Below are 27,821 nucleotides of genomic sequence, written 5' to 3'. Positions count from 1 at the left end.
CGCCGCCACTGGGCCGAGCTCGGCGCGCCCCTCCTCCGGGGTGACGCGGCCGCGGGCGGGCCCCGGGCGCGGCGGTGTCGGCGGCGGAGCGAGCGCAGCGCGGCGCCAACATGGGGGCCCAGCTGAGCACGGTAGGCGCGGAGCGGGGCGCCGGCCGCCGCGGGCCGGGGGGCATCGCTGCGGACTGGAGTCGCGGGCGCCGGGCCTCCATCCCGGGCAGCGACGACTGCGGCTGGCCTCGGGGTCGGGGGCGGGGGGCGCCCGGCTCGGCCGTGGGGCGCAGGACCCCACCCGGCCCCGCCCTGCCCGCCGCGCCCCACCGTCCCCTGGCGGCCGTGACTCAGGCCCCGGGCTCCTGCCCTCCGGCCCGGCCCTCCCGGCCGAGGGGCGTCGCCCGGAGCCGGGGCTGGGGTGGCGGGGGTGGCCGAGCGTTCCGGGGGAGCCCCGCCCCTCTGCCGGGCCCAGGAGTGCGGGTGTGCGCGCCAGGGATGGGAGAGTGCGGGGTGGGGGCGATGAAAGAGACTGATGACCCCGCCTGTGAGTTCATGAGTGTGAACACGTGTAAAGTGTGAACGGTCGCCTCTGTGCGCGTGTGAGATGTGTGTGTGACCGGGGTGCGGTGCGACGTGTGTGCATGTGCAACCGTGTGTTTAGGGGTGTGTTTAGGGGCGCTGAGTGTGCATGTGTGCGGCAGTGTGAACAGGTGCGTACCTGCGCGTGCGTGCGTGTGGAGTGGGTGTGTGTGTGCACACGTGTGATGTTGCTGGATCACGGAGTGTTTTTTTTTTTTTTTAACCACCCACCACCCTCGAGCCCTGTCCTGGGTTGCACCCTGGGCTCTCGTTTTCTCCTAACCCAACAAACTGGCGAGGCCCCATTTTACAGATGAAGAAAATGCCGCCGGGGCCTTGGCCTCCCGCCCAGCTGGCTGAGTCTGAACTCCCGCGGCCGCAAAGTCCACTGTCATGCTGTCACGTTGGCCGGGCCCAGGGCTGCCTCCTTTGGGATTCCTCAAGCCGCAGTGGGGGTGGGCGGCCTGTGTTCCCCCTGGAGGCTGTGGCCAGGTCCGCCCCCCACACCGGTCCCTGGGGCTGGCTGGGGTTCTCTGGGAGCCCGAGGCCCAGAGCCTCTTGTCTGGCCTCCTCCCCCACCTCCGCCCTCCGGCTCTGTGCCGCTCCCCCTTGGGGATGGAGGCAGAAAGCCTCCTGGCCTGGCCACGTTGCTCCTGGGTGAATGGCCTGGGACTCTGGGGGCCATTCAGACGGAGGGGCAGCTTTGCTCAGGGCGAGCCTGGGGGCATCACCCCAGCTCAGTGGAACATCCTGACGGTGTTCCCAGAAATCGTCTTCCTCCCTCACGGCTCAGCCTCCCACCCCCCAGCCCAGACACCTCCCACCTCTGCTGTGTTTCCCACAGGGCTTCTCACCTTCTAGCCATCCACATTGCCTGGATTTGTCTCTGCGTCCCTTCAATGGGCTTTCCTGGTGGCTCAGATAGTAAAGAATCCGCCTGCAATGCAGGAGACCTGGGTTCCATCCCTGGATTAGGAGGATCCCCTGGAGGAGGGCATGGCAACCCACTCCAGTACTCTTGCCTGGAGAATCCCACGGACAGAGGAGCCTGGCGGGCTGCAGTGCACGGGGTCACAGAGTCAGACACGACTGAGTGACTAGGCGCTCACTCTGGGACGTGGCTGCTCAGTATTTTTGCCGAGCTGCCAAGGATCCCTCGTAGCCCCTCCGTGAGGGACAGAGCCCCATGTGAGCGTCAGGAGACCTGCCCCAACTCCTGAGCCTCCTCTGCCCAAGGGGTGGTGGGATGGCCTCTTCCTCGTGGGTCCTTTTGGGGTCCCCGCTTGGCCCAGAATACCCAGAGCAGACTCCAGTCCTGCCTCTGGGCACAGAGGCTCCACGCAGTCTGCAGGAGGCCCGCTCAGGCTCGGGGCACCAGACTTCTTATCTGGGATGTGCAGGCCCTGCAAGAGGCCTCCTCCCACTCGCGGAAGAGGGGTTAGCTCTGGAGTCTGCCAGCCACCTGGGGTACATGCTGGGTGGCTTAGCCGGCCAGCCCCAACCCTGACTCCCCTGCCCCCAGCACAGACGTGAGCGCCCAGTGGACCCGGACAGGACCCAGGTAGAGTCCAAGGCTTTCTCCTGCCCTGGCAGCTCTGTGCCTCCTCTGTGGTCCCAGCCCCCCCGCCCCTGGGCAGCAGGGCTGGGTCTCCCTCGTGGAGGGCGGATCGGCTCTGCACCCGCCCCTCCTCCTGGGTTCCCTTCACCCCAAGCCCTGAGCCAGGAGCCCTTCGCTGCAGCACTTCCTCTGCTCCCTCCTCCTTCCTGAGAAGGGGGCTATGAGGGAGGTGAACGCCCAGATCCCAGCCAGACAGCTGGCGGGCGGGCAGCAGGCAGGTAAGCCTCAGCACAGGGGGCTGGCACCTGGGGAGGAACACGCCTGCCAGGTGGAGGTCCTGGCAGGTCCCTTTGCCCGCTGGGATCTGACCTGGGTAGAGAGGATGGCAGGGTCCCGGGGTGGCATGGGGGGAATTCCAGGGGGGAGCAGTTGGCAGGGTGCCACCTAAGGGTGGCACGGCTCCCCAGCCTCTCTGCTCTGTTGGGCAGGCTGGGGGCTCCCTGGAGACACCCACCCCATTTTCCTCTCCCCGTCCTATGTTATCAGAAGCGGGGAAAGGCAGGTGGGTTCCCTCATGGGCAGAGTGTGACCTTTGGGGCGCCAGGTTAAGGCCTGGGAGGCAGCGGTCCCCTGGTCCCCCGGGTGGGTGGGGGGAGGTGGTGTGCGTGTGCACGTGTGTGTGCAGTGCACTCAGGAGCTGGGATGGGGCCGTAGCCTCATCCCTGTTTACTCTGCCCACTGTTTGCAGGGGCGGCAGGGCGCCTTGTGAGTCTGGTGAAGCCTACGATTTCCCAGACACAAAGCTTTGACCTTTCCACGGCACCCTTTTCTCCACCAGCTGTACCCACTGGGGTTTGGGTCCTGAAGGACCGACTGATGGCGAGAGTCTGCCCACAGCTGCCCTTTAGAAAGGAGTCTGTGCAGAGTCCACCCTGGTCTCTTCAGTGGCCACACTGTCCGCGGGGGCAGAGATGTGGCCGCGGGGCTCAGGGCACAGACCGAGCTGGCTGCCAGTTCTCACCCTGCCTCAGTGTCCTCACTGAAGTAGGGTGGCCGCAGCCCCGCGTGCTGGGCTCAAGGACCCGTGCTCACGCGGGGCGCCCGGCGCGGGGTCTGGAGGAAAGGCCGCTGATGTTTACCCATCCGTCCCTGGTCAGCCCCTTCCAGCAGCGGCTCCAGCCCCTCCTCACCTCTGGGAGGCAGGTGCGGAAAGAGCCAGGAATTCAGGATCCACCCATCTGGCCAGTGCCCCCTGGGGGCATCTGGTCTCCTGTCCTGGTTACTGAAACGTTCAAAGTGAGAGAAGTCAGACTGCAGGGTAGGCTTGTCCCCGCGTGAATTTATCCACAGATGTTTACCAAGTCTCTGCTCTGACTGCTGGAGATGAGACACCAAGGCCCCCGCCTCCCTGTGTCTGCCATTCTGCATTGTGATCGCGCGTGGGGAGCTGGCCCAGCCGTGTGAGCCCCAGGCTGGCATCCAGGGCACACGGAGCTCATGTCTGGAATGTGCAAGTTCTGTGGGAGGGCCAAAGTCAGTGTTGAGGGCTCGCCTTCAGAGCTGTTGACGAATGAGCCTTTTTCATGGCTCAGCACCTGCCCTGGGTTGGCATTTGGGGCAGGTGAGAAATTGGAGGGGAGAGACAGAAATTGGGGAACCAGAGCCCAGACTCTACCCTGGGCCTCGCCGAGCCGGTGAGGAAGGCAGCTGGCCCGTCTCCCACAGCTGAGGGTCAATGAGGAAACAGAGGAAGGTGCTCTGCAGACTGCGCAGCAAACTGCAGGCCAGGGGTGTGTGTGAGTCACTCAGTCGTGTCTGACTCTTTGTGACCCCACGGAAGCCCGCCAGGCTTCTCTGGTCCATGGAATTCTCCAGGCAAGAATACTGGAGTGGGTTGCCATTTCCTTCTCCGGGGATCTTCCCAAACCAGGGATCAAACCAGGGTCTCCTGCATCACGGGCAGATTCCTTACCTCCCAGCCAGAGATCTTCGTTATCCAACCTGGCTCTGCATGCACTTAGATAGCTGTGCTGGGAGGAAGTAAAACTCCAGGGAGCACAGTTCCACTTGGCTCTTAATGTCATTTAAGTTTATTTCCAGGGCTGCCAACAATAGTGATTTCCTGCAAATGTAACTTGGCTCAATTTTTTTCCTAAACAATGTTCCCGGTGGATATGCCTTCCCTGATAGACGTGGAAGGGGCCTGGAGCAGAGGAATCATCAGAGTGCCCCACCCTCATCCCCGGGGAGTTGGCAGAGGGCAGTAGAGGCCCCGGAAGTCTGTTAAGGACTTGATTAGCCAGGGAGGGGCCAGGCAGGTGAGATTTGAGGTTTGAGCCAGACTCTTGGAAGCTAAATAGGAAAGGAATGTGCTGGTTGGATGAGGGAAGAGTGTGCAGAGGCCTGAGGCAAAAAAGGCTGGTGACCGGCTGGTAGGGACCTTGAGTGTAGGCAGTGGGGAGCCGTGGTGGGGGGTGTTTGGGGGTCGGGGGGAGCAGCTGGGGCCTGGCTGCGGGAGGTAGGAGATGGGATTTCAGTGGAGCCCGGGATTTGGGCTGTGAGCTCCAGGGTATCTGTCTTGGGAGGCGCCTCCAGAAGAACCAGACTATACAGGACTGGGTTTCATGGCCTTGGGCAAGTCACTTAACCTCTCTGAATAATGAGGGCAGCAGTCTCACTTGTTTTGAGTGTGGTCCCTTGAGGACAGACTTTGCTTATTCTTAACTGGATGACAGTCACGGTGCTGCAGCCTGCGGTTGAAGTGAGGATTAGCTCAGAGGATTCACAGCCCACTCGTGGAGCAGTGCCAGCTCGGGGCCACGCGTGCTCTGTGCAGGGCCTTTGCCAGCCTCGAGTCCCCCCCAGCCTTAGGTGGGACCTTCCTGAGGAAGGTGGAGCCTGGAGAGGTGAAGATTCTCTACTGAAGTCCTGAGCTGGGTCTCAAACCCGGGTCTCCTGACCCTGGAGTCCTGGGCTGCCAACGGGCCTTTTTTTTGATACTTATCTTATTCATTGATTTATTTGGCTGTGTCTGGTCTTAGTTGTGGCACATGGGATCTAGGACCCCCTGCATTGGGAGCGAGGAGTCTTAGCCACTGGACTGCCAGGGAAGTCCCCCCAGTGGGCCCTAAATGAAATTCAGCATGGGAGAAATAGCACGTGGTGGTCAGGACATGGTAGGTGCTGGGTTAGTGAGCAGGAGGCCAGAGACCCTGTGGTGTGGCCCTGGGCAGGCCAGGGGCTGGGGAGTGCGTGTGCTGGGGCCAGCTCCGTCGGGCCTTCCCTTTACACCCACTGGTACAGACCAGGGGCCCCGTGGGATGAGGCCTTGGCTGCACGCAGCCTGGAGGCCCTGTCTGCCGGAGAGGCACAGTCGATGGAGTTCTGAGCCCAACAAAAGGCCTGTAACCAAAGCTGCAGCTACGCAACTTGAAGCCGCTGGGCCGGTTTGGGGGCAGGGCCAGGCCTGGTTTGGAATCCGGGTACCTGTGTTCTTCCTTGGCTTGTGGTGGGGGCCCCATGAGGGGGGTAGAGAAAGCTCCTGTGTGTGTGTGTGCACGCGCGCACGCACACGTGCCCACATTCTGCAGGTTGTAGACCCCTTGGTGACCTCAGCCCCCTACCTCATCTCATGTCCCAGCTCCCGTGTGGTAGGCCAGTCAGTGGCCCTGACCTCTTTCCATAGATAAGAACACCAAGGTTCAGAGAGGCCTCAGGTGCTGGCAGGGCTTCCAGGAAGGGAGGGAGCAGTGAGGCTCGGCCTAGAGAGGGGAGGATCTTCTCTAGAGGTCTGCAGAGGAAGCAGAGAGGCCTCCCTGCAGGCAAGGAACTTGGCTGTGAGCTTCCTGGCGGCCAAGGAAAAAGGGGAACTCATGTGGGTGTGATGAGAAGAATACGTACAGTACAGTCGTCTACCATGAGAACTAAACTCAGGGAGGTACCTTGGGGAGGACAAGTGAATAAGCTGTGAGGCTGTTTTCTTGAGAACCAGTGTTTTGGGAGAACTTTCGGTTCTTGACCTCGCTGTTTTAACTGCCAGTATGGACTCCCTTCTTCACTTTTTATTTTGAAATAATTTCAAACCTACAGTAAGTTTGGAAGAATGCATAAAAGCCGTTATATACTCTTGACCAAAATATACCAGGTGTTAACATTTGCATGTATTTACTTTATTATTGTATGTGTGTATTTTAACCCGTTTGAGAGTAAATAACATTATGTTAATTCTTTGCCTCTAAATCCTTGCGTCTGTCTCCTAAGAACAAGGACTTTCTTCTGCACAACTGCAGGACGATGATCAAATCATAAACATACGGTGCTATTGTCTAATCCCTGGGCCTTAATGCATATTCCGCCAGTTGTCTCAGGATTGGCCTTCACAGCTGTGTTGTTTTTCTTCCCCCCGGCCCAGAATCAAATTCAGAACCACACATTGCATTCAGTTTTTCTGTCCCTTTGGCCTCTGTACAGTGTCTCCTCCACACGAACCTTGTCCCTGTCCCTTGGGGGAAGTGGAGGTTTTCACAGAAAACACAGGGGTGTAGAGTACGTCCCTTACACACGAACCTTCAAGTTGCAAACTTGCAAAGATACGAACGTGTGTTCCATCAACGTGAGGCGTGCATGAAATCACCTTATCTTGCTCGGCCTCCGTCTCCTCTTGCTGACGATCCTTCAGTTCCGCCGTCTCCCACCTCTTCTCCCACCTCCAGTCCGTAACTCTTCTTGTCTGTTGACTCAATGCCAGACCCTGTGTGCCAGCTGTTGTCCTGGACCACTGTATTTATCAAGGTACTCTACTGTAAGCCTAAAAAACGTTGTCTTTATTTTTTGTTTGTGTATCATTTGTGTGAGAAGTATTATAAGCCTATTAGAATAGAGTACTACGTAGCCGCTTGTGCGAATTGGGTGCCTGTGTCAGACTTAAGAACAAATTGGACTTAACAAAGGCGCTCTCGGGACGGAACTTGTTTGTAGGTATGGGACTTCCCTGTTTTCATTTCCTGTGACTGCATATAAATTGTCACAAACTGGGTGGCGTAAAGCGATGGAAATTCCTTCTCTCACACTCTGGAGGCCCAAAGTCTGAAATGGGGGTATTGCAGGGCGTGCTCTGGAGGCCGAGGGGAGGGTCCTTTCCTCCTTCATGCAGCCCTCTCCCCTCAATCTTCTCTCTCTTAGAAGGAACTTGTCATGGGATTTGGGGCCTACTGGCAAAATCCAGGAGGATCTCACGTCCAGATCCTTAGTTTGTTTTTTTTTCAGTTAATTAATTTCAGGGGCACTGGGTCTTTGTGTCTGTGAGAGCTTTCTCTTGTCGTGGCGAGCGGGGCTCCCCTTCCCTGGGATGCCCAGGCTTCTCATTGCGGCGGCTTCTCTCGTCGTGGACGGGCTCTAGGTGTGCGGTGCAGGGACTCCAGTAGGTGCAGCTTGTGGGCTTTAGGGTGCAGGCTCAGTATTTGTGGCATTTGGGCTTTCGTTACCCTGCGACATGTGGAATCTTAGTTCCCTGACCAGGGATCGAACCCATGTCCCCTGCATCAGCAGGCAGATTCTCATACACTGTATCACCAGGGAAGTCCTCCTTGGTTTAATTACAGCTGCAAAACCATCCCCTGGTTCTGGGTGGACAGGTCTTTTGGGGGCCACCCTGCAACCCACCAGAGCGTCCTTTAATCTGGAACCTGTTCCTCAGCCTTCGTTTCTCGTGGCTTTGATATCTTTGAAGCGTCATGCCAGTGACCCCAGAGGACGGCCCCTCGGTGTTTCCTCGTGTCAGAGGCGGGTCCTGAAGAAGGCACAGGGCGGTGCTGGCCCCTCGCTCTGTGTCAGGAGCTGCCTGGTGTTGACTGGCCCCTTTCCTGTGCTGCTCGCTGGTCAGGGTGGGTCTGCCAGCTTCTCTACTGCAGAGTGGTCTGAGCGGTCTTGAGGCTGTTCTTGTCTTCTCCTTGGGTCTCGCTTGTGGTCCAGTTTGTGGAGGCTGCCGAGGACACGACTTCCGGATGGCCCCGGGTAGCCGCTGCACCCACATACCTGCCCAGTGAGGTCACATGCCTGCTGGCGGACAGCCCGGGTTAGCCGTTTGCCATGGCTGATTTCCATCTTGACAACCAGGCAGTGTGGTTTCCACAGATGGAGAAGCAGAGCAGAGAGGCTCAGGGGGTTTCCTTCCCAGGGACAAACATAGCTAGAAAGAGCAGCAGGCTAGTTGCCTTTCTTTGCAAATCCTTGGATTTGCAAGTCCTCTCCAGGTAAAACCTAAGCAGTTTTATATGGCCATGTGATTTGAGTTTTCTCTGTTTTCAAAGTATCCAGACCACCTCTGAGGGTCTTTGTGAGGCTGAGAGTACGGGGCAGGGGGTGCAGGGGGCTGGCAAGGAAGAGCCTCTTAGAGCCACATAGCAGGGTGAGTGTGATGTTGAGGGTGAGGACTGATGTGTGCCTGTGGGTGAGTTGCTTCACCTCTCTGAGCCGTTCCCTTGTCTGTAAAGCGGCATTGATGTTAGCACCTTCTTCAGGGTCATCGTGAGGTTAACCCCCGTGTGGGGCTCAGCACGGTGCGGAGAGCTTCAGGGACCTTGCCGATCACCTTTGTCCAGTTCAGTTCGGAGTTGGGGAAAGGACTCGCCCAGGGTCACCCAGCCAGCAAGGAGCAGATCTTCCCAGCATCCAGCTCAGTGCCCCGGCTGCCCCTCACACCTGAAGGCAGAACCCCAGGGCTCAGGGGTTTGTCTGTAGAGAACTACCACTTCGCATCACTTAATGGGGTCAGGGAGATTGACTTGAGGAGGGAGGAGGGGAGCTCCTCAGATTGACTTGAGGAGGGAGGAGGGGAGCTCCTCAAGGTTAAGCACTCCTCCTCAGTGCTCAAGGTTAAGCACAGGTACTTGAGAACTTTGTGCTGAGCTTCTTGGCAGCCAAAGTGAAAAGGGCCACATGCTCGGTTACATAACTTTCTTTGTCCCTGTTCCTCAGGGGAAATGGAGCTTTTCCAGTGACTCAGTAACACAGTGATGGGTTTCATGAGTTTGAGTTTTGTATTAATAGCGTCTCCCAGCTGGCACCAAGATGGTGCCAGGGTCCCTGGATGAACTGGGGAGAGGGTGTTCCTGGCAGAGGAGCGGTCCGGAGGTGTGGACCAAGTGGTGTGTTTGGGGGAAGGGCAGGGGGCAGGCCCTCGGCGGGGCCGAGCTGACCTCTTGGGTCTGCCCTGTCGTTTCAGTTGGGCCACGTGGTCCTCTCCCCAGTCTGGTTCGTGTACAGCCTGCTCATGAAACTGTTCCGGCGCTCCACCCCGGCCATCACGCTCGAGAATCCAGACATCAAGTACCCGCTGCGGCTGATCGACAAGGAGGTCAGTGCGGGGCCCGAGGGTCATGGGGCACGGGCACCTCTCTCTCCTTCTCAGCATCACAGCATTTCGTGGGCACCTACTGTGTGCTCAGGGCACGGCCACTCTTGAAGTAGATCCCATTATTTGCCCATTTTACAGATGGGGAAAGTGAGGTGATGTCCATTTCTAAGGTCTTCCCAGGTGGCACTAGTGATAAAGAACCTGCCTGCCAATGCAGGAGACATAAGAGATGTGGTTTCAATTCCCTGGAGGAGGGCCTGGCAACCCACTCCAGTATTCTTGCCTGGAGAACCCCATGGACAGAGGAGCCTGGCAGGCTACAGTCCATAGGGTCACAAAGAGTCGGACACGACTGAAGTGACTTGGCATGCATGCACGCATGTCCATTTCTAAGGCCACCAGTAAATTACTGAGGAATTTGAACCCGGGTCTTTGATCACAGAGCAAGTTCTCTGAGCCACACTTACTATCCCACAGAAAATCAGAGTGGGAGGGATGCTGTAAGGACTTTTGGGTCCAGGTACCCATTTAACAGATGTGAAAACAGGGCAAGAGAGGAGTAACTCGGGTCACATTGTGAGTTAGGGCTGGGTTAGGACTCAGGCCTAGGCCCCGTGGTCATCCGGGGTGCCGCATCCCAGAGCCCCTTCCTTAAAGACAAGGTTTCCTCCCTTCTCCTACCCTCACTCCCAGGCCCACACACTCAGGGCCCCTAGAGTCCTGCTTCCCTGCGTGTTCCCGTGATCTCACATGTGGCTCGGTCTGCACCTCCGGCAGGCTCACTCCTGCTCTTTCCCTCCAATGCTTTTCCGTTTTCAAACCTCCGATCGAGGTTTTGATTTCAAACCATCCCCTCCCCATCTTCGCCCAGCCGCCCACCCTGTAAGGCCGCCTCCCTCCTCGCTGTCCCCCACCAAAGCCCCTCCCCCGTGCTATTTCTGGCCACAGGCAGCTGCCTCAGAAGGGGCGTGGCAGGGAGGACTGAGTCATGGGGCAGAGAAAGCCAGTCACCTGCTGCCAGCCTGAACCCCGGGCTCTGGTCTCTGCGCTGGGCTCCACGTTAGCGCTGGAGCGTCTGTGACCGTGGTCGTACCAGGAGTTCTCGGAAGTCGAAAACCAGAAAGAGGCCAAAAAAAAAAATGACCACTTCCCAGATGAGGCCAGACTTATACACAGTTTTTTCTTACTAAAATAAAACCACAACGTTTTGAATCCTTCTCCTTTCGTAAAGTTCTTTTTCCTTGTTTTTTTCACCACGTGGTTTGTGGGATCTTAGTTTCCCATCCAGGGATTGAACCCTGGCCATGGCAGTGAAAGCCCAGAATTCTAACCACTAGGCCACTAGGGAATGCCCTTGTTACTGTTTTTTAAACCCAGAAGTAGCGTATGATTTACATGTGCTCACTATAAAAACGGTACTTTTATAAAAGAAAAGCGCAGATTTATCCATGCTCTGTTCTCGAGCTGTGACTGTTCCCCTCCCCCACTGTGACCCCTGTGCAGAGGGTCCCATTCCCGGGCCATCGTGAGCCTTTTCAGGTGTCACATTTGTTACGTACATGACGTGTGGACGTTCAGGTGTGTCTATCCTTAGTTTCTCTTCTTAAATAACCTGATGTTTCTACCTGGCTGTGCAACGTGGACTTCCCTGGTGGCTCAGACGGTAAAGAACCCACCTGTAATGCAGGAGATGCGGATTCGATCCCTGGGTCGGGAAGACCCCCTGGAGGAGGAAATGGCAACCCACTCCAGTGTTCTTGCCTGGAGAATCCCCATGGACAGAGGAGCCTGGCGGGATACAGTCCAAGGGGTCGCAAAGAGTCAGACAACTGAGCGACTAACACTTTCACTTTCACACACAGCACAGACACCTTTTCAGGTCTGACCCAAAGCCGATTCGTTCTGTGTGACGACTCTCTGCTCTTCTGTCACGGGGATGTCCGCAGTGGACCCTCCAGGCCCCTTCGATTGAGCAGGTGGCGAATGTCCTAGCCGTTACCCTCCCCCGTTGTAGCCTCCTGGTGGCTTTGCAGGGTCAGCAGGTGGACTTGCTCTTGCTACTTGCTGTGGTGCAGGGAGGGGTCCCAGCTGCCCGCCCTTCCCTTCTCCGAACGGGACTGGACCAACTGATGGGCAGGGTCACCCTGAGCTCTGAGAGTCCACTGCTCAGCTTGTCTTGGCCAGCAGCTTCCTGGAAGCAGCAGCGTGCCAAGCCCTCACAGACGTTAGCCTTGTGACTTTTGCTGTCCTGGGCTAGAGATTGTCGAACACAGTAATCATCAGGGTCTTTGCCTCATTTCTGTTCTTCCTCCAAAAATGTCTGGCATGTGGGTTTCTGACCTCGAACCTCAGGACTGCTTGATAGTCCTGGAATCCACTTGCGGGAGGCCTTGGGCTTCTGTTTGCAGCTGGACTGTGGGGCAGAGAGACCCGCCAGCTGCCAACAAGCCCTGCATCCTGAGTCGGGGCTGGGCGCCATCTTTCCTGAGATCCAGGCCTCCTGCCCCAGCTTGCTCACTCCAGTGATGCTCTGGCCCTTTGGAGAGGTCTCTTGACCCTCCCTGGGTGGTAGCACTGTCCATCACTGGACCTTGCCTCATGTGAGCATGAATACAAGTGCTGGACCACTAGCTGCCTGTCTTTCTAACAGCCCTTCCGCAACCACCGTCCCGCAGCGCCTGGTGCAGGGGAGACCCCCCCAGGGGCCTTATGGAGCCCAGTCAGGGTCTGGGCACTGGGTTCACGTCCTAGCTCTGACACTGTGGGATGCTTGCCTCCCTGGCCTCTGTTAAGACCAGGCCCCGTCCTTGGCCCAGCCTTGGTCCTAAGCCACCTCTGCCCCACCCTGGAGAAGAAATGACCTTTGCCCATTGACATGCCCTGGATGCACATGGCCATGTCCACCTCCCAGGCAGTGAGGCTGCCATGCCTCCTGCCCTCTGTAGCCCCGCCACAGTCACGCCATCCTGCCTTTGGGGGCTTTTAGTTTAGTGGCTTCTGGAGCCCCTCTCTCGGGCCCAAGACTCACATGGAGCCTTGTCTCCGCCCTCCCCCACTCTGCAGCCAACCCCCAAGCTCTTCCCGCCACCCCAGGACAGGACACTTCTCAAGCTGTGGCAGAGGTGGGTCCTTCCCTCCTGCCCCTGGAAGCCCTGGAATTTTCTGGGCCATTTGGCAGCCTCCCTTTGGGTCTGGAGCTCGCGGCTGCGGGTCCCTGCCCGTCTCCGGGCCAGCGAGAACAGAGCACTTGCAGTGCTGTTTACCTCTGTGTTCTCTCACACGAGTGTGCAGGGCGTGTGTCCACCTGTCAGTGTCGTCTCTTAGTGCTGGGGCAGGGTGGGGGCTCTGGGTCCGGTGGCCCCTCTGGCCTGGGTGCCATTCAGCAGCTCGGCCTCCTTGCAGGTCATCAGCCATGACACCCGGCGGTTCCGCTTCGCGCTGCCGTCGCCCGATCACATCCTGGGCCTCCCAGTCGGTGAGTGCAGCCCAGACCCAGCCCACATGGAGCCAGCCAGCCAGCGCCGGGAAAGGGAGGCAGGGCGGGGCTTTGCATTTCAGTGAGAGCCGGGAGGGCTTCAAGGAGGAGGTGTCAGCCATCCGGGCCTTCAGGGGTGAGTGTCAGAAAGAGAGGGCAGAATACCCCAGTGTTCCTGGCAGTGGCCCCAACAGGAGCAAAGGCAGAGAGCTGGGACGTGATGGGAGTCCCTGGGGTGGGAGGCGGTGAAGGGTACAGTGGGAGCCAGGGTCAGTCCAGGCTGTGGATGCTGGGTAGCTTGCAGGGAAGTGGGTTGACAAGACCCAGGGGACGCTGCAGGGATGGTCCCTGGCCTAGACTCACCCCCACCGCCCTGCAGGCCAGCACATCTACCTCTCGGCTCGAATTGATGGGAACCTGGTCATTCGGCCCTACACGCCCGTCTCCAGCGATGACGACAAGGGCTTTGTGGACCTGGTCATCAAGGTGAGGCCCTGGGGCCCACAGCTGGGTGGGACGGGGGTGACCACATGGGCAGCCCAGGTCTCCACGGGGCCCACGCGCCCGAGCCTGGCCTCTGCAGGCCCTGTGCTCACTGAGCCCGATCTCGGAGTGAGGGGCACCCCGTGGTTCTCAGCACAAGCCAAGCATGGGGGTCTCAGCAGAGGGCAGGGGGGCTGGGTTCGGGATCAGTGTCTTCAAACCAGGACAGATGGTCTGTGGAGAGGAAGCAGGCAGGCCCACCAGCTCACACGGGGAAGCCTGGGGAGCTGGGTGCCCGTTCACCCTGGAGAAGCACCCCAGAGGCCCACTGGGGCTGCAGTGTGGGGCTCGTGGGTCCTTGTCTGGGCGCTGGGGTGAGGGGCTCTCTGGGGTCCCCCACCAGTCAGGGGCTGGGTGCACACCACGGGGAAGATACAGCCGTTAGATGCAACAGATCAGAGAGACACAGACCACCCAGAAAGGCTCTTAAAAACCAAGACACGTGGAAGGAGAAGTGATGCCTCTAAGCCAGCACATTTTTGTGAAAGTTAGAAACACAAGCTTTACGGCGGTGAGTCACTTTCTCTGATTACACACCCCAAAAGCGGGAAGCTGCCAGAGCTGCTGATGGGCGTGGGGTATTAGACACCTTCCCTAGTCAAGGCCCAAACCACACCCCTACCCACAGCCACCCTCGTTCAGAACCCCCCCGGGCACCAGGCTTATTGTCCAACACCGCTGTGCAGGCCCCAAGCCCCCTCTCTGGACCTCAGGGTGGAGGGTGCAGAAACAGACCCCTGCTGGGCCGCAGCTTCAGCCCCGGGGGTTTCATGGTCCCGGGCCGGGCGTTGGGTCTGTGAGGGCAGGAAGGGAGTGGCCTGGCAGTCCCGGCTCTGGCCTGGTTCCCTTCTTCACTCGGTGTCACGCAGACCGCACGCCGAGTGCCCAGCCCACCGGGCCTTGGGAGCCTGTCTTTGGCTGGAGAGTGGACACTGAACAGGTGGGCACACAGAGGTCAGTGTTTGTTCAGGGGACGGACCCCGGAGCTGGGTCGGGGTGATGACAGCTGTGCTTCCCACCCCCTGCCCCAAGCAGGCAACCGTGAGGCGAGCAGGTGGAGATAGAGGGAAAGGACCCTCCCGGTGCAGAGGCCCTGGGGTCAAGAGGAAGCCTGAGGACTTGAGGGTCAAGAAGGGGAGAGGTCAGCGGGGCCCGGCAGAACCTTGGAGGCCCTGCAGGAAGGGGGGCTTTGTCCAGAAGGAACGGGAAGGTGGTGAGGGTTCCTGCATCTCTTCTTGCTGAACTCACCCCAGCTGGTTGTGGAGGAGGTGTTGGGGGGGGGATTCAAGTAGAGGATGAAACACGAGGACCAGGTCCTTCCTGGCCTGGAGACCTCGTGGCCCCCTTGGTTCGCCCTCGCTAAAAGTCAGAACGCTGGCCTGGGACACAGTGGGCTTGCCCACTCTCCTCCCCAACCCCAGACACACAGACACACCCGCTGTCCTGCAGCCACACGTTCTCCCCTCCCCACCCCCGAGGCTGCAAGCTGTGTGAGGCCCCCGGCCTTGGCACACCCTGCCCCTGCCCCCTTTCTGCCTGTCGGTCCTGCTTGCCCTTCAAGGCCCAGCACAATGCCCCCAGTGTAGCCCCCTCTGTCCTGGAGCTGCTCCTCCATCTGCCCATATCTTTGTCGAGAGTTGAAGCTGCATCCCTTTTTCCCAAAGCTGAAATCCCAAAGGGCACAGAGAAGGAAGTTGTTCCAAGATTGACATTTTCATGGCAGCACAAAGCGGAAAGAACTGAACACCCACCAGCAGGGCCTGCCCTGGGCTGACAGCCGTGGGAATCTCCTGCCGGGAGGGGTCACAGACACGGGTCTCGGCAGAACATTATACATCAAGCCCTCGGGTCAGCTGCTGTGGACACCGGGCTGATGCTTTTCCCTCCAAGGGGACGTCACGGGGAAGGCAGGCCCCGGGGGGACGGGACACAGACAGGTAAGTTTCGATGGGTGGGAGCAGCACCGAGTGAGCAGGGCACACGCGGCCGCAGAAGACCCCAGAAGAGGGTCTTCCCGCTGTGCCCAGAGCTCTTCCCGGCACCCTGGGGACGGGGGCTGAGGATGGTGCATGTGTCTTGCAGGTTTACTTCAAAGACACGCATCCCAAGTTTCCTGCTGGAGGGAAGATGTCCCAGTACCTGGAAAGCATGAAGATTGGCGACACGATTGAGTTCCGGGGCCCCAACGGGCTGCTGGTCTACCAGGGCAAAGGTGATCTGGGTTGGACTCCCCGAGGACCTGGCGGGTGCGGTGGAATTGGTGCAGGTCCCGCCCCTGCTGCTGCCTGGAGGGGTGACTCCTGTAGGGCAGGCCACCTCCTCTCCGGGGCCTCAGTTTCCCCAGCTGCTAGGGATCAAGGTGGCCAGCGCAGGAGTTGCAGACCAGTCTTGGGAGGCACATCCGGTCGACAGACTAGCTTTGTTAGGGTGGAAACAAACCAGGGGAGGGCTGAGCTGGGATCCCCTGCTTCTCCAGCCTCCTGCTCCTCTTGGCATTTGAGCTGGTCCTAGTCCCCCCTTCCCATCCCCCTCACTGACTGGCTGGAGCGGGTATGGTGGTCGCCACACCCAAACCCTTGAGATAGGGACAGGGTCTCAGCCTGTCTGACCCCCAAGCACAGTGTGTTTGAGAGCTGGACCTCACCCCGTCTGCTCTCCCCAGGAAAGTTTGCCATCCGTCCAGACAAGAAGTCCGACCCTGTCATCAAGACGGTGAAGTCTGTGGGCATGATCGCGGGAGGAACGGGTATGTGGAGCTGGAGCCCCGCCCCAGTCCCGGTGGGCGGAGGGCTCGAGTTGGGGGGCAGGGTGTGGGGCGCCACACAGGTTAGGAGCGCCCGGGGGCTGCCTGAGGTCAGGGTTGTCCTGCCTGGCACCGTGTGTATGCAGCAGGCGCTCACACGGCGTGCGGGGCGGCTTGTTTTGCAGGCATCACCCCGATGCTGCAGGTGATCCGCGCCATCATGAAGGACCCCGACGACCACACCGTGTGCCACCTGCTCTTTGCCAACCAGGTCAGCGGGTGGTCCTGAGGTCTGCAGGCCCGAGGGTGGGGTGCCAGGCGGGCACTGCGGAGACGCTCAGGGTGGCCGGAAGGTGTGCTGAGTGCTCTGTGCACAGCGGCCTTGCAGCAGCTGGTGAGGTTGGGCAGAGCTAGAGCGTCTGACCCGAGCCGGCCGCTTCGGTGGTGGGGGTGAGGCCCCTGGAGCACCCCCACACCAAGACTGGCTCCCCTGGCCGCTTCCTCGGCACCTCAGCGCTCCCTCCACTGCACGTGGAATTTGGGACTCAGCAGGGACGTGGGAAGAGCCTGAGGGTGCGTCTGCATAGATGCGGTGCAGAGAACACACCCGCACGAGGTCCCTGAGCTGGCGGCGTTGGGATTGGGTTCGGACCTGGGCACTCTGGCTCCCGAGCACATGTCCTTCTCCCCATGCCTGCCGCTTGCCTGCCTGCCCTGGCCTGCTGTGTAGCCTTGGACAAGTCATTCTCCCTCTCTGGGCTTCCCTGTCTCCCTGAGGAATGAGCTGATGAAGGCAGGTCATCACGAGGATCTCTCCAGGCTCAGCATTTCATGACTGAATATGTGGATTTTGCAGTGAGGCCCCTTTGTGGGGAGGCTCAGGTGGGACACCCCCTGCCTGCGTGGGGGCGTTCACTAGGCCCCCTGCACCTCTCAGATACGGTTCAGGTCAGCCTGCCTCTGGGTCCGTCTGCCCTAGGCTCTGCCCTGTCCATCTGTGAGGACGCTGAGCCAGGAGGGAAAAGTTCGCCTGCGGTCCCCGGACTCCCACACAGCTGCAGAAAACTGCCCTGAGGTCAACCAGTGCGGCCTTGACCAGGCCCGGGGTGGGTGGAAAGAGCCAGAAATTCCAGGCTGGCTGGTGGGGTGAGAGAGTGGGCTGCACTCAGCTTGGTGGTGCTGGGTGGTCTCCATGGAGGCCCTCCGTCGCTTGAAGCGGCATCTTTTTGCCCATTGGCAGGGGCGGTGGCTTCCGTTATCTATTTCTGCATTTAGTCAGTGCAGTATCACAAGTCATGTAGCCTCTGAAAGTTCCACTCCACACTTTCGAGGGAGCGAGAGTGAAAAAAGTGCAAAAAAAAAGTATCATGTGAAAATCGTTCTGACCTCAGGGTCCCGCTGGAGGGTCTCAGGGACCCCAAGGGTCCGCAGGGAGCCGCACACTGGGAACCCTGGCTTTGTTACAATCGAGTTGTTGCCTCTCCCTCCTTCCCCCTGAGTGACGTGTGTGCTCGGCTGGGATGGGGGCCAGAGCCCCTTCAATTCCCCATCTGCAATGTAGGGTAACGGGGGTCCACCTCTCCGGACCATGTGAGTACTGAGGTGGCCTGGAATCGGAGCACTTAACATTGCAGACGTGTGTGTTCTTCCTGGAGGGACCGGGTGGCCAGGAATGCAGGCCGGTGGGGGCCCAGGGTGAGGAGGGTGTCCTGGGTCAGCCAAAAGCTCAGGCTCTGCTCCCAGTCTCAGCCTAAGGGAAGCCCCACTTTCAGAAGGGCGTCAGGGAGACAATAAACAGCAGGGCAGCCTGGTTCTTGGGCAGGGAGACTGATGTTTGAAGGCGTCTGTTCTGCAGAAAGTAATACTCAGAAGTCCCAGTGGGATCATTTTTTTCCTGTTATAATGTGACAAAATGATGCACTATGGCCTGAAAGACCAAGTATACATGCACAGCCAAGATAGTTTTGGAAAAGAAGAGTGACAAGGAAGGAATACTAAAAAGTGTTGGTGATAAAAATAGCTCTGGAGCCACACGTGAGACCTGGGTTTACTGGACTGGCTGTGTTTCTGGGTAATAGAGCAGGAAGTCTGGACTGTGCTGGAACATGGTAGAATATGTGGCTATTTACACTGAGGTTAGTTAAGACTAAATAAAATTAAAAACTCACTTTCCCAGTCTCTCTAGGCACCTTTTGTTGGTTCCATAGTCTCATATGACCAGTGGTTACCCTGTTGGATAACACAGATCTAGAACATTCCCATCATTGTAGAAGGCTCGGTTGAACAGCCCTGGCCTAGAAGCAGACCTGAATGTAAATGAGACTCTGTATCTGATGCAGGTGACATGTCAAACCTGAGGAGATGAAAAGGAGTGTTGGGTTAGTTGCTGTGCACTTGGGAAAAATGTAGATCCCTACCTTACCTTATAGAAAAATGAAGTGTAGGTTAAGGACGTATGTATAACAAAGTGAAGCTTTAAAAGTTAAGGGTGAGCATTTTTAAATACAAGAAGTTACGTGTAACTATATGGCTGATTCATGTCAATGTATGACAAAACCCACTGAAATGTTGTAAAGTGATTGGCCTCCAACTAATAAAATAATATTAAAAAAAAAAAAAAAAAACTATACATACGAAAAAAAATAAATAAATAAATACAAGAAGTATCATTGAATGAGTGAACAAAGATGGTCAAGCTAAGCAAGACACTGAAGGAAAGCCCGTCAAGAAGGCTGATGGAGCCATCTGCTTGAAAATGAAAAGCTCCTCTGGGGAAAAAACACAAACTGTAAATAAGGTAGAAAGATAAACAACTGAGGGTGAGACACATAATATATCATCAATAAAAATTAATATCCTTCATATAAAAAGAGGTGTTACAAATAGTAGGAAAAAATATGAGCAAACAAGCTTACTAATAATAAAAGATAAAACACAAGCCTTACTTTCCATCAGTCTGATTGGCAAAGCTTAAATGATTATTACCCAGTCCTGGTAGAGGTGTAGAGGGGTGAGTACCCCAGGAGTCCCTGCTGGCCTCTGGGTTGGTTGTAACCTACATGGGGAATAAAGCAGCGGCTTGTATCGAATGCCCTAACCATGTGGAATTTTCTGCCCTGGACTCCACTTCCTCAGGTTGATCCTAAGGAATTGACAGGGCACAGGATGGTCAGAGAGATGTTCACAAAGGGGGATGTTCAGAACAATTTCCATGCCTCTCTCGTTGCCTGCCTGTCCCAGCGGGGGGCTCAGGAGAGGTCGGTGAGCGGGTGACCTTTGCTGGTTGACAGAGCTCTTTGGCCCCAGTTTCACAACAGTCCTGTGAGTCCGTCATACTGCCCACTGACCGGAGGAGCCAGGTCTGTGAGTGACCTTCAAACATTCCAGGCAAAGTCTGTGCTTAGGAATGGAAAGGGGATGTTTCCGGAGTAGATTGCTGACACTCCCTGGGGGTCTAGGAAGGCTTCCCGGAAGAGGTGACACAAGCTGAACTCTACAGGGCCACGTGGGGCTGGCTGAGTGAAATCAGTGGGGGTGAAGGTGGGGAGCTGCAGGCCAAGCAGAGGGATCGATGTGGGCAAGGTTGCAGGTTGTGTGATTTGGGGAGTCGCATCTATATTTCCTAAATTATGAACCTATTGATACAGCCTGAGATGCCAGAACAGAAAAAGACTTGGACTTTCCCTGGAAGCTTTGCCAAGCGTGTGGCCCATGGGTGGGCGGGATGACGAGGGTCTCCAAGGGCAGTCCCTGTCGCTGTCCCTCCTGACCACTGGGCCCTGTCCGCCCCCCGCAGACTGAGAAAGACATCCTACTGCGGCCTGAGCTGGAGGAACTGAGGAATGAGCACTCTGCGCGCTTCAAGCTCTGGTACACAGTGGACAAAGCCCCTGAAGGTGAGCGTGCCCGGGCCGGCGGGCGGGCTGGGGTGGGGGCGCTGGCCCACGCCCGCCTGTGCTCTGAGCCCTCTACCAGGTGGAGCCTTCCGTCTGCGTGGTCTCCCTTGGTCCAGCTCACCGTGGCCCTGGGAGAGGAGGGTGGTAAGGAAAGAGGGATCAGAGGGGGGAGCTAAGTGCCCCACAGCACACAGCGAGAAAACCCCAGAGCTGGGACTCGAACTCGTGTCCACCTCTTACGGAGCCCTAGGCCGCCCCCTGCCTGCACTGCTGGACACAGAAGGCCAGCATTCTCCCCTGGAGCTGGGGCCGGTGCTAGGGGCGGAGGGTGATCGTTTCCACACACAGTGCAGTCATCAGCCCTGGGGGGTGGGCTGCACTAATGTACACTTACCTTCACTCTACCTGTCCAGCAGTTTGGGCTGTTTGCCAAGGACATATCGGAGGCAGGGGGTGAAGGCTGCCCCCAAAACTTGAAACAAGGTTGTCCTCTGGGAGCTAGACCCTGCTCCAGTCTCCTGCCGGCGAAAGGCCCGGCCGCGCTGTTAGTTGGAGAAGGGCATGGCATCCCACTCCAGTATTCTTGCCTGGAGAATCCCATGGACAGAGGAGCCTGGAGGGCTACGGTCCATGGGGTCACAAAGAGTCAGCTGAAAAAGACGACTGAAGCGACTTAGGGTGCATAGGATGCATGCATGCACTGTTCGTAGACGCTGCCCTCTGCTGGTGGCACCTGGCAACGCCGGAACCAAAGTGCCTCCTCCTGGGGACAGTTTGAAGAGGAGCCAAGTAGTCCGGGCCAGGAAGAGATACAGTTGGGTAGTTTTCTGGTATTTTGCACTTATATTTATTATTACCCTGTCCGCGACTCGAGAGTAGTTGGAGGGCTGCTGAACCATCGGGTATAAACTGGAAAAGGTAGATGCTGAAAAAGAAGACGGTACCAGGCCAGCGTGGCGATTGTGGAGCTAGAGGAGTGGGGGCAGGGGCCTGCTGACTGTTTCCCCCACAAAGTCTCCTTCAGTATACATGTAAAGAAAGACTTACCCAAAAACAATCCTTGTCAAACTGAGATGTCTCTTATACACCTGTACATTTCATACACTAGCAAATAGGGTTTAATCCCATGAAGTTTTTTTACAAAGTACTTTGAGATCTGTTGATAACACGTGATCTACCTGCCTACATCCTGCCCCGTTCCAGAGAGATTTTAGGCAGTTTAGGGAGACTCTGTGGAGTGAGTCAGAATGGAACCAATGGAAAGTGGGAGTGAAAGAAAAAACCAAGGGCAGACCCATAAAATGGAACCTAGAGTGAGGTTTGTACAGGAGCATGGGCGGTGGTGCACCCTTACCAGGACTGACCATGCGTATCCCTCTGAGCTTCCCAGCAGCCAGTTACTGAGCACAGTACCTGTGCGGTAGAGAATATACCCCGTTTCTCGGCACAGTGGAGGCTTCCTCATCCAGGACCAGCTGAGACTGACTCGCTCCCCCTCCCCCAAGGGACCTCCCCCTCCCTCGTGGGGCGTGCACAGTGTGACACGGCGCAGTGTCCATCTAGACAAGGCCCCTCAACCTCCGCGTGACCTTGGACTTCGCAGCTGCGTTTCTGTTGGTGTCAAAGGCTTTAGTGAGGCTCTTCCAGATTGTGAAGGACAGAGAGAAGCCAGATAAGTGGGTGTTTGGAGCTGGAGGTACTCAGGGTACAGGGCCCGTCCCCCAGCCTCAGGCGGGCCTGGTGGACCCTGCTGGCCTGATAGACGCAGTGTTGCTCTGTCGGCTGCTTGCACGGCCCTCGGCCTGCTGTCTCGCCGGAGCCAAACCAGAGGGCTGGCCTGGGTAGGCCCCCCACTCATTGGCTGGGGCTCAGAGACTGGCCTGGGGTCAGGCGCCTACTGTGGGATCAGGAGGTGGCTGACGGAGGCTTCTTGGAGGGGAGGGAGCAGGTGGCAAGTATCTGGCGGGTCCCTCTGTCCCTCTGGGGTTGAGATCCTGCTGAGCTGCTCGGCACAGGGGTCACTTGAGGGGCCAGCATGTGCCCTCAGTCCCCAAGCAGTGTTTGTCCCAACTGACCATTGAAGAACTGTGGAGCAAGGTGAGCTTCAGACTGGGTCGCTCCTCACACATCTGCAAAAGGGGGTCACATTGTTGGGCAGGACAGATGATGGGGGCAGGGAACTGCACACCAGGACCGGCTGGTCCCCTGTCCCTGAGCAGCCCCCATCAGTGGGTCAGTCCTGAGGGTCTGTGTGGGACTAGAGTCCTGCTGGCCCCAGGGTGCCGGGTTCTCAACATGGGCACCGGCAGTCACTGGGAGGAATAAAAGGCAGCTCTGGATCTCAGGTGAAATCTGGAGACACAACTGCGCATGTGTGTGTGCAAGACAGGGAAGCAAGCAGGACTTCGAGGAGCTGAGGCTGCTCTTTTGAGGACCCTGCATCTGGAACTTCAGCCTGTGTCCTGGCTTTGCTGTTTTCCGGCTCAGTTCAGTTCAGTTCAATTGCTCAGTCGTGTCCGACTCTGCGACCTCATGGGGAGAAGCACACCAGGCCTCCCTGTCCATCACCAACTCCCAGGGTCCACCCAAACCCATGTCCTTTGAGTTGGTGATGCCATCCAACCATCTCATCCTCTGTCGTCCACTTCTCCTGCCTTCAATCTTTCCCAGCATCAGGGTCTTTTCCAATGAGTCAGTTCTTCACATCAGATGGCCAAAGTATTGGAGTTTCAGCTTCAGGTGAATATATTCCAGTGAATATTCAGGACTGATTTCCTTTAGGATGGACTGGTCGGATCTCCTTGCAGTCCAAGGGACTCTCAGGAGTCTCCTCCAACACCACAGTTCAAAAGCATCTGATGCTTATTTGGGACACATTCCTTTGTTCATTATTTATTGAGCTGCTACTCTGTGCTTGGCTATCTAGGCACTGGGACTGCAGCTGTGCATCAGACACGGCTCCTCGTGGGCTGACGCCCAGCGGAGGGAAGAGTCAGACAGTAGGCATGGGACTCTCAGGTAGCAAGGTGGTGGGGGGGGGTAGGCAGTGTCACCCTGACCAGCCTGGCTCTGAGCACTGGCTGGGGGGACCTCTGGGACCTGAGGTTGATGTTCCAGGCCTGTCCATGCCTTGCTGTGTGACCTGAGACAGTTCTGGGTGCTCTGGGCTCGGATTCCACATCTGTAAAATGGGATCAGTAGGTCCCGCCCTGTCCATCCACAAGGGTCACACAAGAGGCAAGTAGAAATGAAAGGCTTTGCAAACTGTAAAGTGTGGTTAGGGAACCGTGACAGGCTTGCATTTGTGGTCCAGGTGAGCCAGGCACGGGGGCAGGGGATCAGGGCTGAGGTCTGCTCCATTCTAACGTGTTTGTTGAAAGGAGGAATTCATGGGCACAACAGCTTCGGCATGGAGGAGGGGGCGGTGGGCAGTTGGTGGTCGGTCACACGGCCACCCTCGGGCTCACCTGGTTTCCTGCCCCGCAGCCTGGGACTACAGCCAGGGCTTCGTGAACGAGGAGATGATCCGGGACCACCTGCCGCCCCCAGAGGAAGAACCGCTGGTGCTGATGTGCGGACCCCCCCCCATGATCCAGTACGCCTGCCTGCCCAACCTGGACCGCGTGGGCCACCCCAAGGAGCGCTGCTTCGCCTTCTGATGGACGGGCCCTGGCCGCCAGGCCTGCCCGCTCTCACTGTGCCCTGGCCGCGCCCACCCCTCCTGCCACTGTTCGTTAACACCACCCGCCCTGTGTCTCCTGCCGCGGCCGGGTTCAGCCTGGCCTGCCCGTGCCTGGGAGGTCACCCCGCTGGGCTGGCCCCTGAGGGGCCCCTTTGGGAGCAGGTGTCTGTTACAGGTGCGCCGCCGTTGGCCACCTTTAAGGCAGATCCCTGTCTAGGCCTCGCTGGAGATGTTCCTGCCCTTCCTCCCACCCCAACATACACACTACTAGGCAGAGGCTACCAGCACCACGCTCCCCAACCTCCCCAGAGCATCCCACACCCTGGAAATAAGTAGAAATGTACAGGCATCCCTTAGCTACCGGTCCCAGACCCTCGCCTGCTGCCCCTGCCTGCTTCAGGGCCACGGCCAGACTTCCACACCTGATACTACGTGGTAGCTGATACCAGTAAGTCCCTTTGGCAGGGGCTGCTGGGGTGAGAGGTTACCCCCACCCACCCAGGGCCCAGCAGGTCCGGTCAGCCGGGAGGTAGGCTGTCCCTGGGGCTGGTGTGGGAGGAGGGGGCTGGCCAAGGGCCCTTCCAGCTGGCACATGGGCCCTCCCAAAGCCTCAGCAAAAACATCCAAACATTCGGACAGCTTTGGAAGTTCCAAGCAGTCCACCTCCCATCGACTGCCTTAGTGTCCCGGGCAGCCAGCCCTGATGGCAGAGCTGAGATGGTATGCATTTATTCATCCGTCCCAGAGCCCCCATTGCTGCTCCTGGCCCAAGTCAGGGAGATTTCGAACAGAGCCCCTTGTCTGAAGGACATTCACAGTGGCCTCGATGTTGCCTTAGACACAGCGTGTTAGCCTCTTGCATATCGGCTTTTTCAGAATCATTTATGAGCAAACATAACATTGAAGTAAAACTTTGCTAGTTTGAACCCTTTTGGAACTCCTAGAGGCTCTGTGACCTACGTTGTTGGGGGTGGGGGGTGGGGAAGGGACTGTGCAAGACCTGGCATTTATTTCTGAGGTTTGTTTGTGTTTGTAGTAGAACTCTGGGGGACTCCTTGACTGTTTTTCTACTCCATGCTTCCACTGCAGGGGGCACAGGTTCTATCCCTGGTCAGGGAACTAAGATTCCACAGGCTCTGCAGCATGGCCAAAAGAGAGAAAGAAAATTTGTGGAGAGTACAGAAAAATATACACAGGAAAAGAAATATTCACAGGAAAAAATATACATGCAGGAAAAATATAAACTATACCAAGGAAAATAGCGGACGTCCAGAGGTAAACAATTATAACTTAGATGAAACCACACGGTCCACTGTGCGGCCGCTGCTTGCCCTAATGGCAGGTATGCTTTCCCTCTGCGGTCAGAAACTTGCCATAGGCCTGCTGGATCATGGCTTTTTGGTAGCAGATCCCTGCTGTTGGACAGTTGGGCTGTTTCCAGTTTGCAGATTTGTAAATAACAGTGGCTATCTTCAGCCTCCTCTCTGGTGGTTTCTTTTAGGTTAGACTCCTGGAAAACAGAGTGTGGGCACTGGGAGTTCAGCATCTGTCACACCCAGTCTTGCACAGATCATCTCCGCCATGTCAGAAGGTGTCCCCAGTCCTAACTTCAGACAACCCCATGTGACCCGTCTTTTCCATTGTACACTCTCTGGACACCCTGAAAGAAGTAGAAAGAAGTTAGTAGCCCCCCCTCCCACAGAGAGACTGAGGCTGAGGGCAGTGAGTGGCTTTCAGGGTGGGGGGGAGGTGGCCCGAGGTGAGGCAGGTGTCACCGTGTCCTGTGGAGGCTACAGGTAGAGAAGGGAGTTCCTTCATTGAGGGTCCAGGTAAAGAATCTGCCTGCAACGCAGGAGACCTGGGTTTGATCCCTGGGTCAGGAAGATCCCCTGGAGAAGGGCATGGCAACTCACTCCAGTATTCCTGCCTGGAGAATCCCTTGGACAGAGGAGACTGGCAGGCTACAGTCCATGGGGTTGCAAAGAGTCAGACACGATTGAGCAACTTCCACTTTTAACAGCCCCTTTACTCACCTGAGGTGAATTCACAGGGTGATAGATATCACCTACCCATACAGAATTTTTAAGAAATCAACGCAAAGATCCACCTATATTATAAAAGCAGAAAAAAAAAAGCAAAGGAGGCGATCTAGGTTAAGACTTAGTGCTTCCACTACAGTGGGTAACGTTTCATCTCTGCTCGGGGAACGAAGACCTCACATGCCGTTGGGCCATAAGAAAAGAAAGAAAGGAATGTATAAAGCTATGCACATTTCAGCAAGTCAGTGCTGGGCGCAGGCCCGGAGGAAGCACCGCCTGTGCCCAGACACGGGCTCCGCCCAGCGCAGCCTCGCCTCCCGGGCTCTGCCTCCCGATGCAGTTCGCCCAGGCCCAGGCCCAATCCTCGCCTAGTCACCAAGGAAGGCAGGACCCAGGACTTTTGGCTACAGCGCAGCTGCACTGCTGGCAATCCATGTGTGTTCTCACCAGACAAAAAGCCCTGCGTGTTCGTACAAGAAACGGAGCGAAACCCCGGCCCAGAGAATCGTAACCGGCGCCTCCGGCCCCCGGACGTCTGGGGCATGGGAGGGCCAGCGGGACGCCCCACCCTGTGGCCGGATCCCCGCCGCCAAGTGCGACCCCAGAGTTGCGAAATCTCCCTGGTGGAGGGCCATCCCGCTCACTGTCACAGATACGGTATCAGTTAAGGACCCTATTGTAGTAGTTTAGGGGGGCGGTACCCAGTTTCGGCAGTGCAGAGGCGACCTGGATTTTCCCCCTCCGTCTGGAGCCCAATCTCAGACCCCCTCCGGCTTCACCAGCTCGTTTTTCCAGTGACCTTCCAATGCCGGATTTTTTATTGTGTTGTGGTGCTCTGTCAAGAGTAACTAACTCCACTGGCAGGACTTAGAAAAGATTAACAGTAGTGACTCTGGGCACTTAATCCGTGCCTGGCACTGTGCTCAAAGCATTGCCTGTATTTTCCATTGATTGTGTGTGTTAATGTTTCAGTCGTGTCCGACTCTGCGACTCCATGGACTGCGGCCCACCAGGCTCCTCTGTCCTTGAGATTCTCCGGGCAAGAATACTAGAGTGGGTTGCCTTGCCCTCCCTCCTCCACGGGAGCTTCCCAACCCAGACAAAGACTGAACTGAACGCGCGTCTCCGGCATTAAACGCAGATTCTTTACCGTCTGAGCCACACGGGACCCGGGTTTCACTAACTCCTCAGATACGACTGAATACCCATCTCATGCCAGGGTCAGTGCAGGAGGTTCAATGAAAAGGTAATTCCACATGTTGTCCACTTAAGTCACAAAAGCCTGTCTTGCTTGCCCCACTTTCACACTACAGACCAGCAAGACACAAGCACAAACATACACATGAAGGAAAAACGGCTGGCTTCTGAAGATTATACAGCATGGAAGTGTGACACGTGAGACTGGAAACTGTTTGAATCCCATGCGCTGTACTCAAACAGTTAACGTTAAAAACATTAGCCGCCTACGCGATCATCTTTGAAAAACAGGAGCAAGTTGGTCGCCGCAAACTTAATCCGTAACAAACACACCAACAGTGATTACTTTCGGCTTTAATCCCGTATTATACACATCCAAACTGTTCTATTTTTTAAAGCAAAAGGGGGACGGGCAGATCGCGACTCCCAGGCATCCCGCAAAGTAGGCGGGTCACCTTAGGGGCAACCTTTACCCGCTCAAAAATTCGTCTCACATTAGCAGTGAGGATTCGGGCGTCACCCCGAATCGTTATTTTCCTTACTCATAAGTTTAAGGCATAAAGACGTACCTGTCTTACTTCCTAGGTAATGAATCCCATTCTCATTAGCGATACGGTGAGTATAAAAGTGGAACGTTAAAGGTCGCACTTTGTTCGGTGAAGGTTGCCTTATTCATTTCATTGTTTTGTGTCGCTTTTCATTTTACTATTTTTTTGTTGTGAGAGAGGGGGAACGGTAGGGCCACAATATGCAGATGAGCAA

The 27,821-nt window shown here is 57.0% G+C and overlaps 1 protein-coding gene and 1 non-coding gene across 2 annotated transcripts; one reads left to right on the top strand and one right to left on the bottom strand.

The window, feature by feature from the left end:
• On the top strand, window positions 1-24,749 carry CYB5R3 (cytochrome b5 reductase 3). The gene is made up of 9 exons (XM_065945044.1): window positions 1-131; window positions 9,353-9,484; window positions 12,887-12,959; window positions 13,339-13,445; window positions 15,585-15,714; window positions 16,165-16,248; window positions 16,431-16,516; window positions 20,042-20,141; window positions 23,628-24,749. Exons 1-9 carry the CDS (start codon window positions 111-113, stop codon window positions 23,798-23,800), a joined length of 906 nt encoding a protein of 301 aa, XP_065801116.1. The 5' UTR covers window positions 1-110; the 3' UTR covers window positions 23,801-24,749.
• A 2,719-nt stretch (window positions 24,750-27,468) lies between these two features.
• Window positions 27,469-27,618, bottom strand: LOC136156556 (U12 minor spliceosomal RNA). Its single transcript, XR_010661072.1, has one exon. It is a non-coding gene; the product is annotated as a U12 minor spliceosomal RNA (small nuclear RNA).
• Window positions 27,619-27,821: the final 203 nt, after the last annotated feature.

The sequence above is a fragment of the Muntiacus reevesi genome, chromosome 1 (assembly GCF_963930625.1).
Source record: "Muntiacus reevesi chromosome 1, mMunRee1.1, whole genome shotgun sequence".
Classification (NCBI taxonomy): domain Eukaryota; kingdom Metazoa; phylum Chordata; class Mammalia; order Artiodactyla; family Cervidae; genus Muntiacus; species Muntiacus reevesi.
The sequence above is the reverse complement of the archived record's forward strand: the minus strand, read 5'-3'. Positions and strand labels throughout refer to the sequence as shown.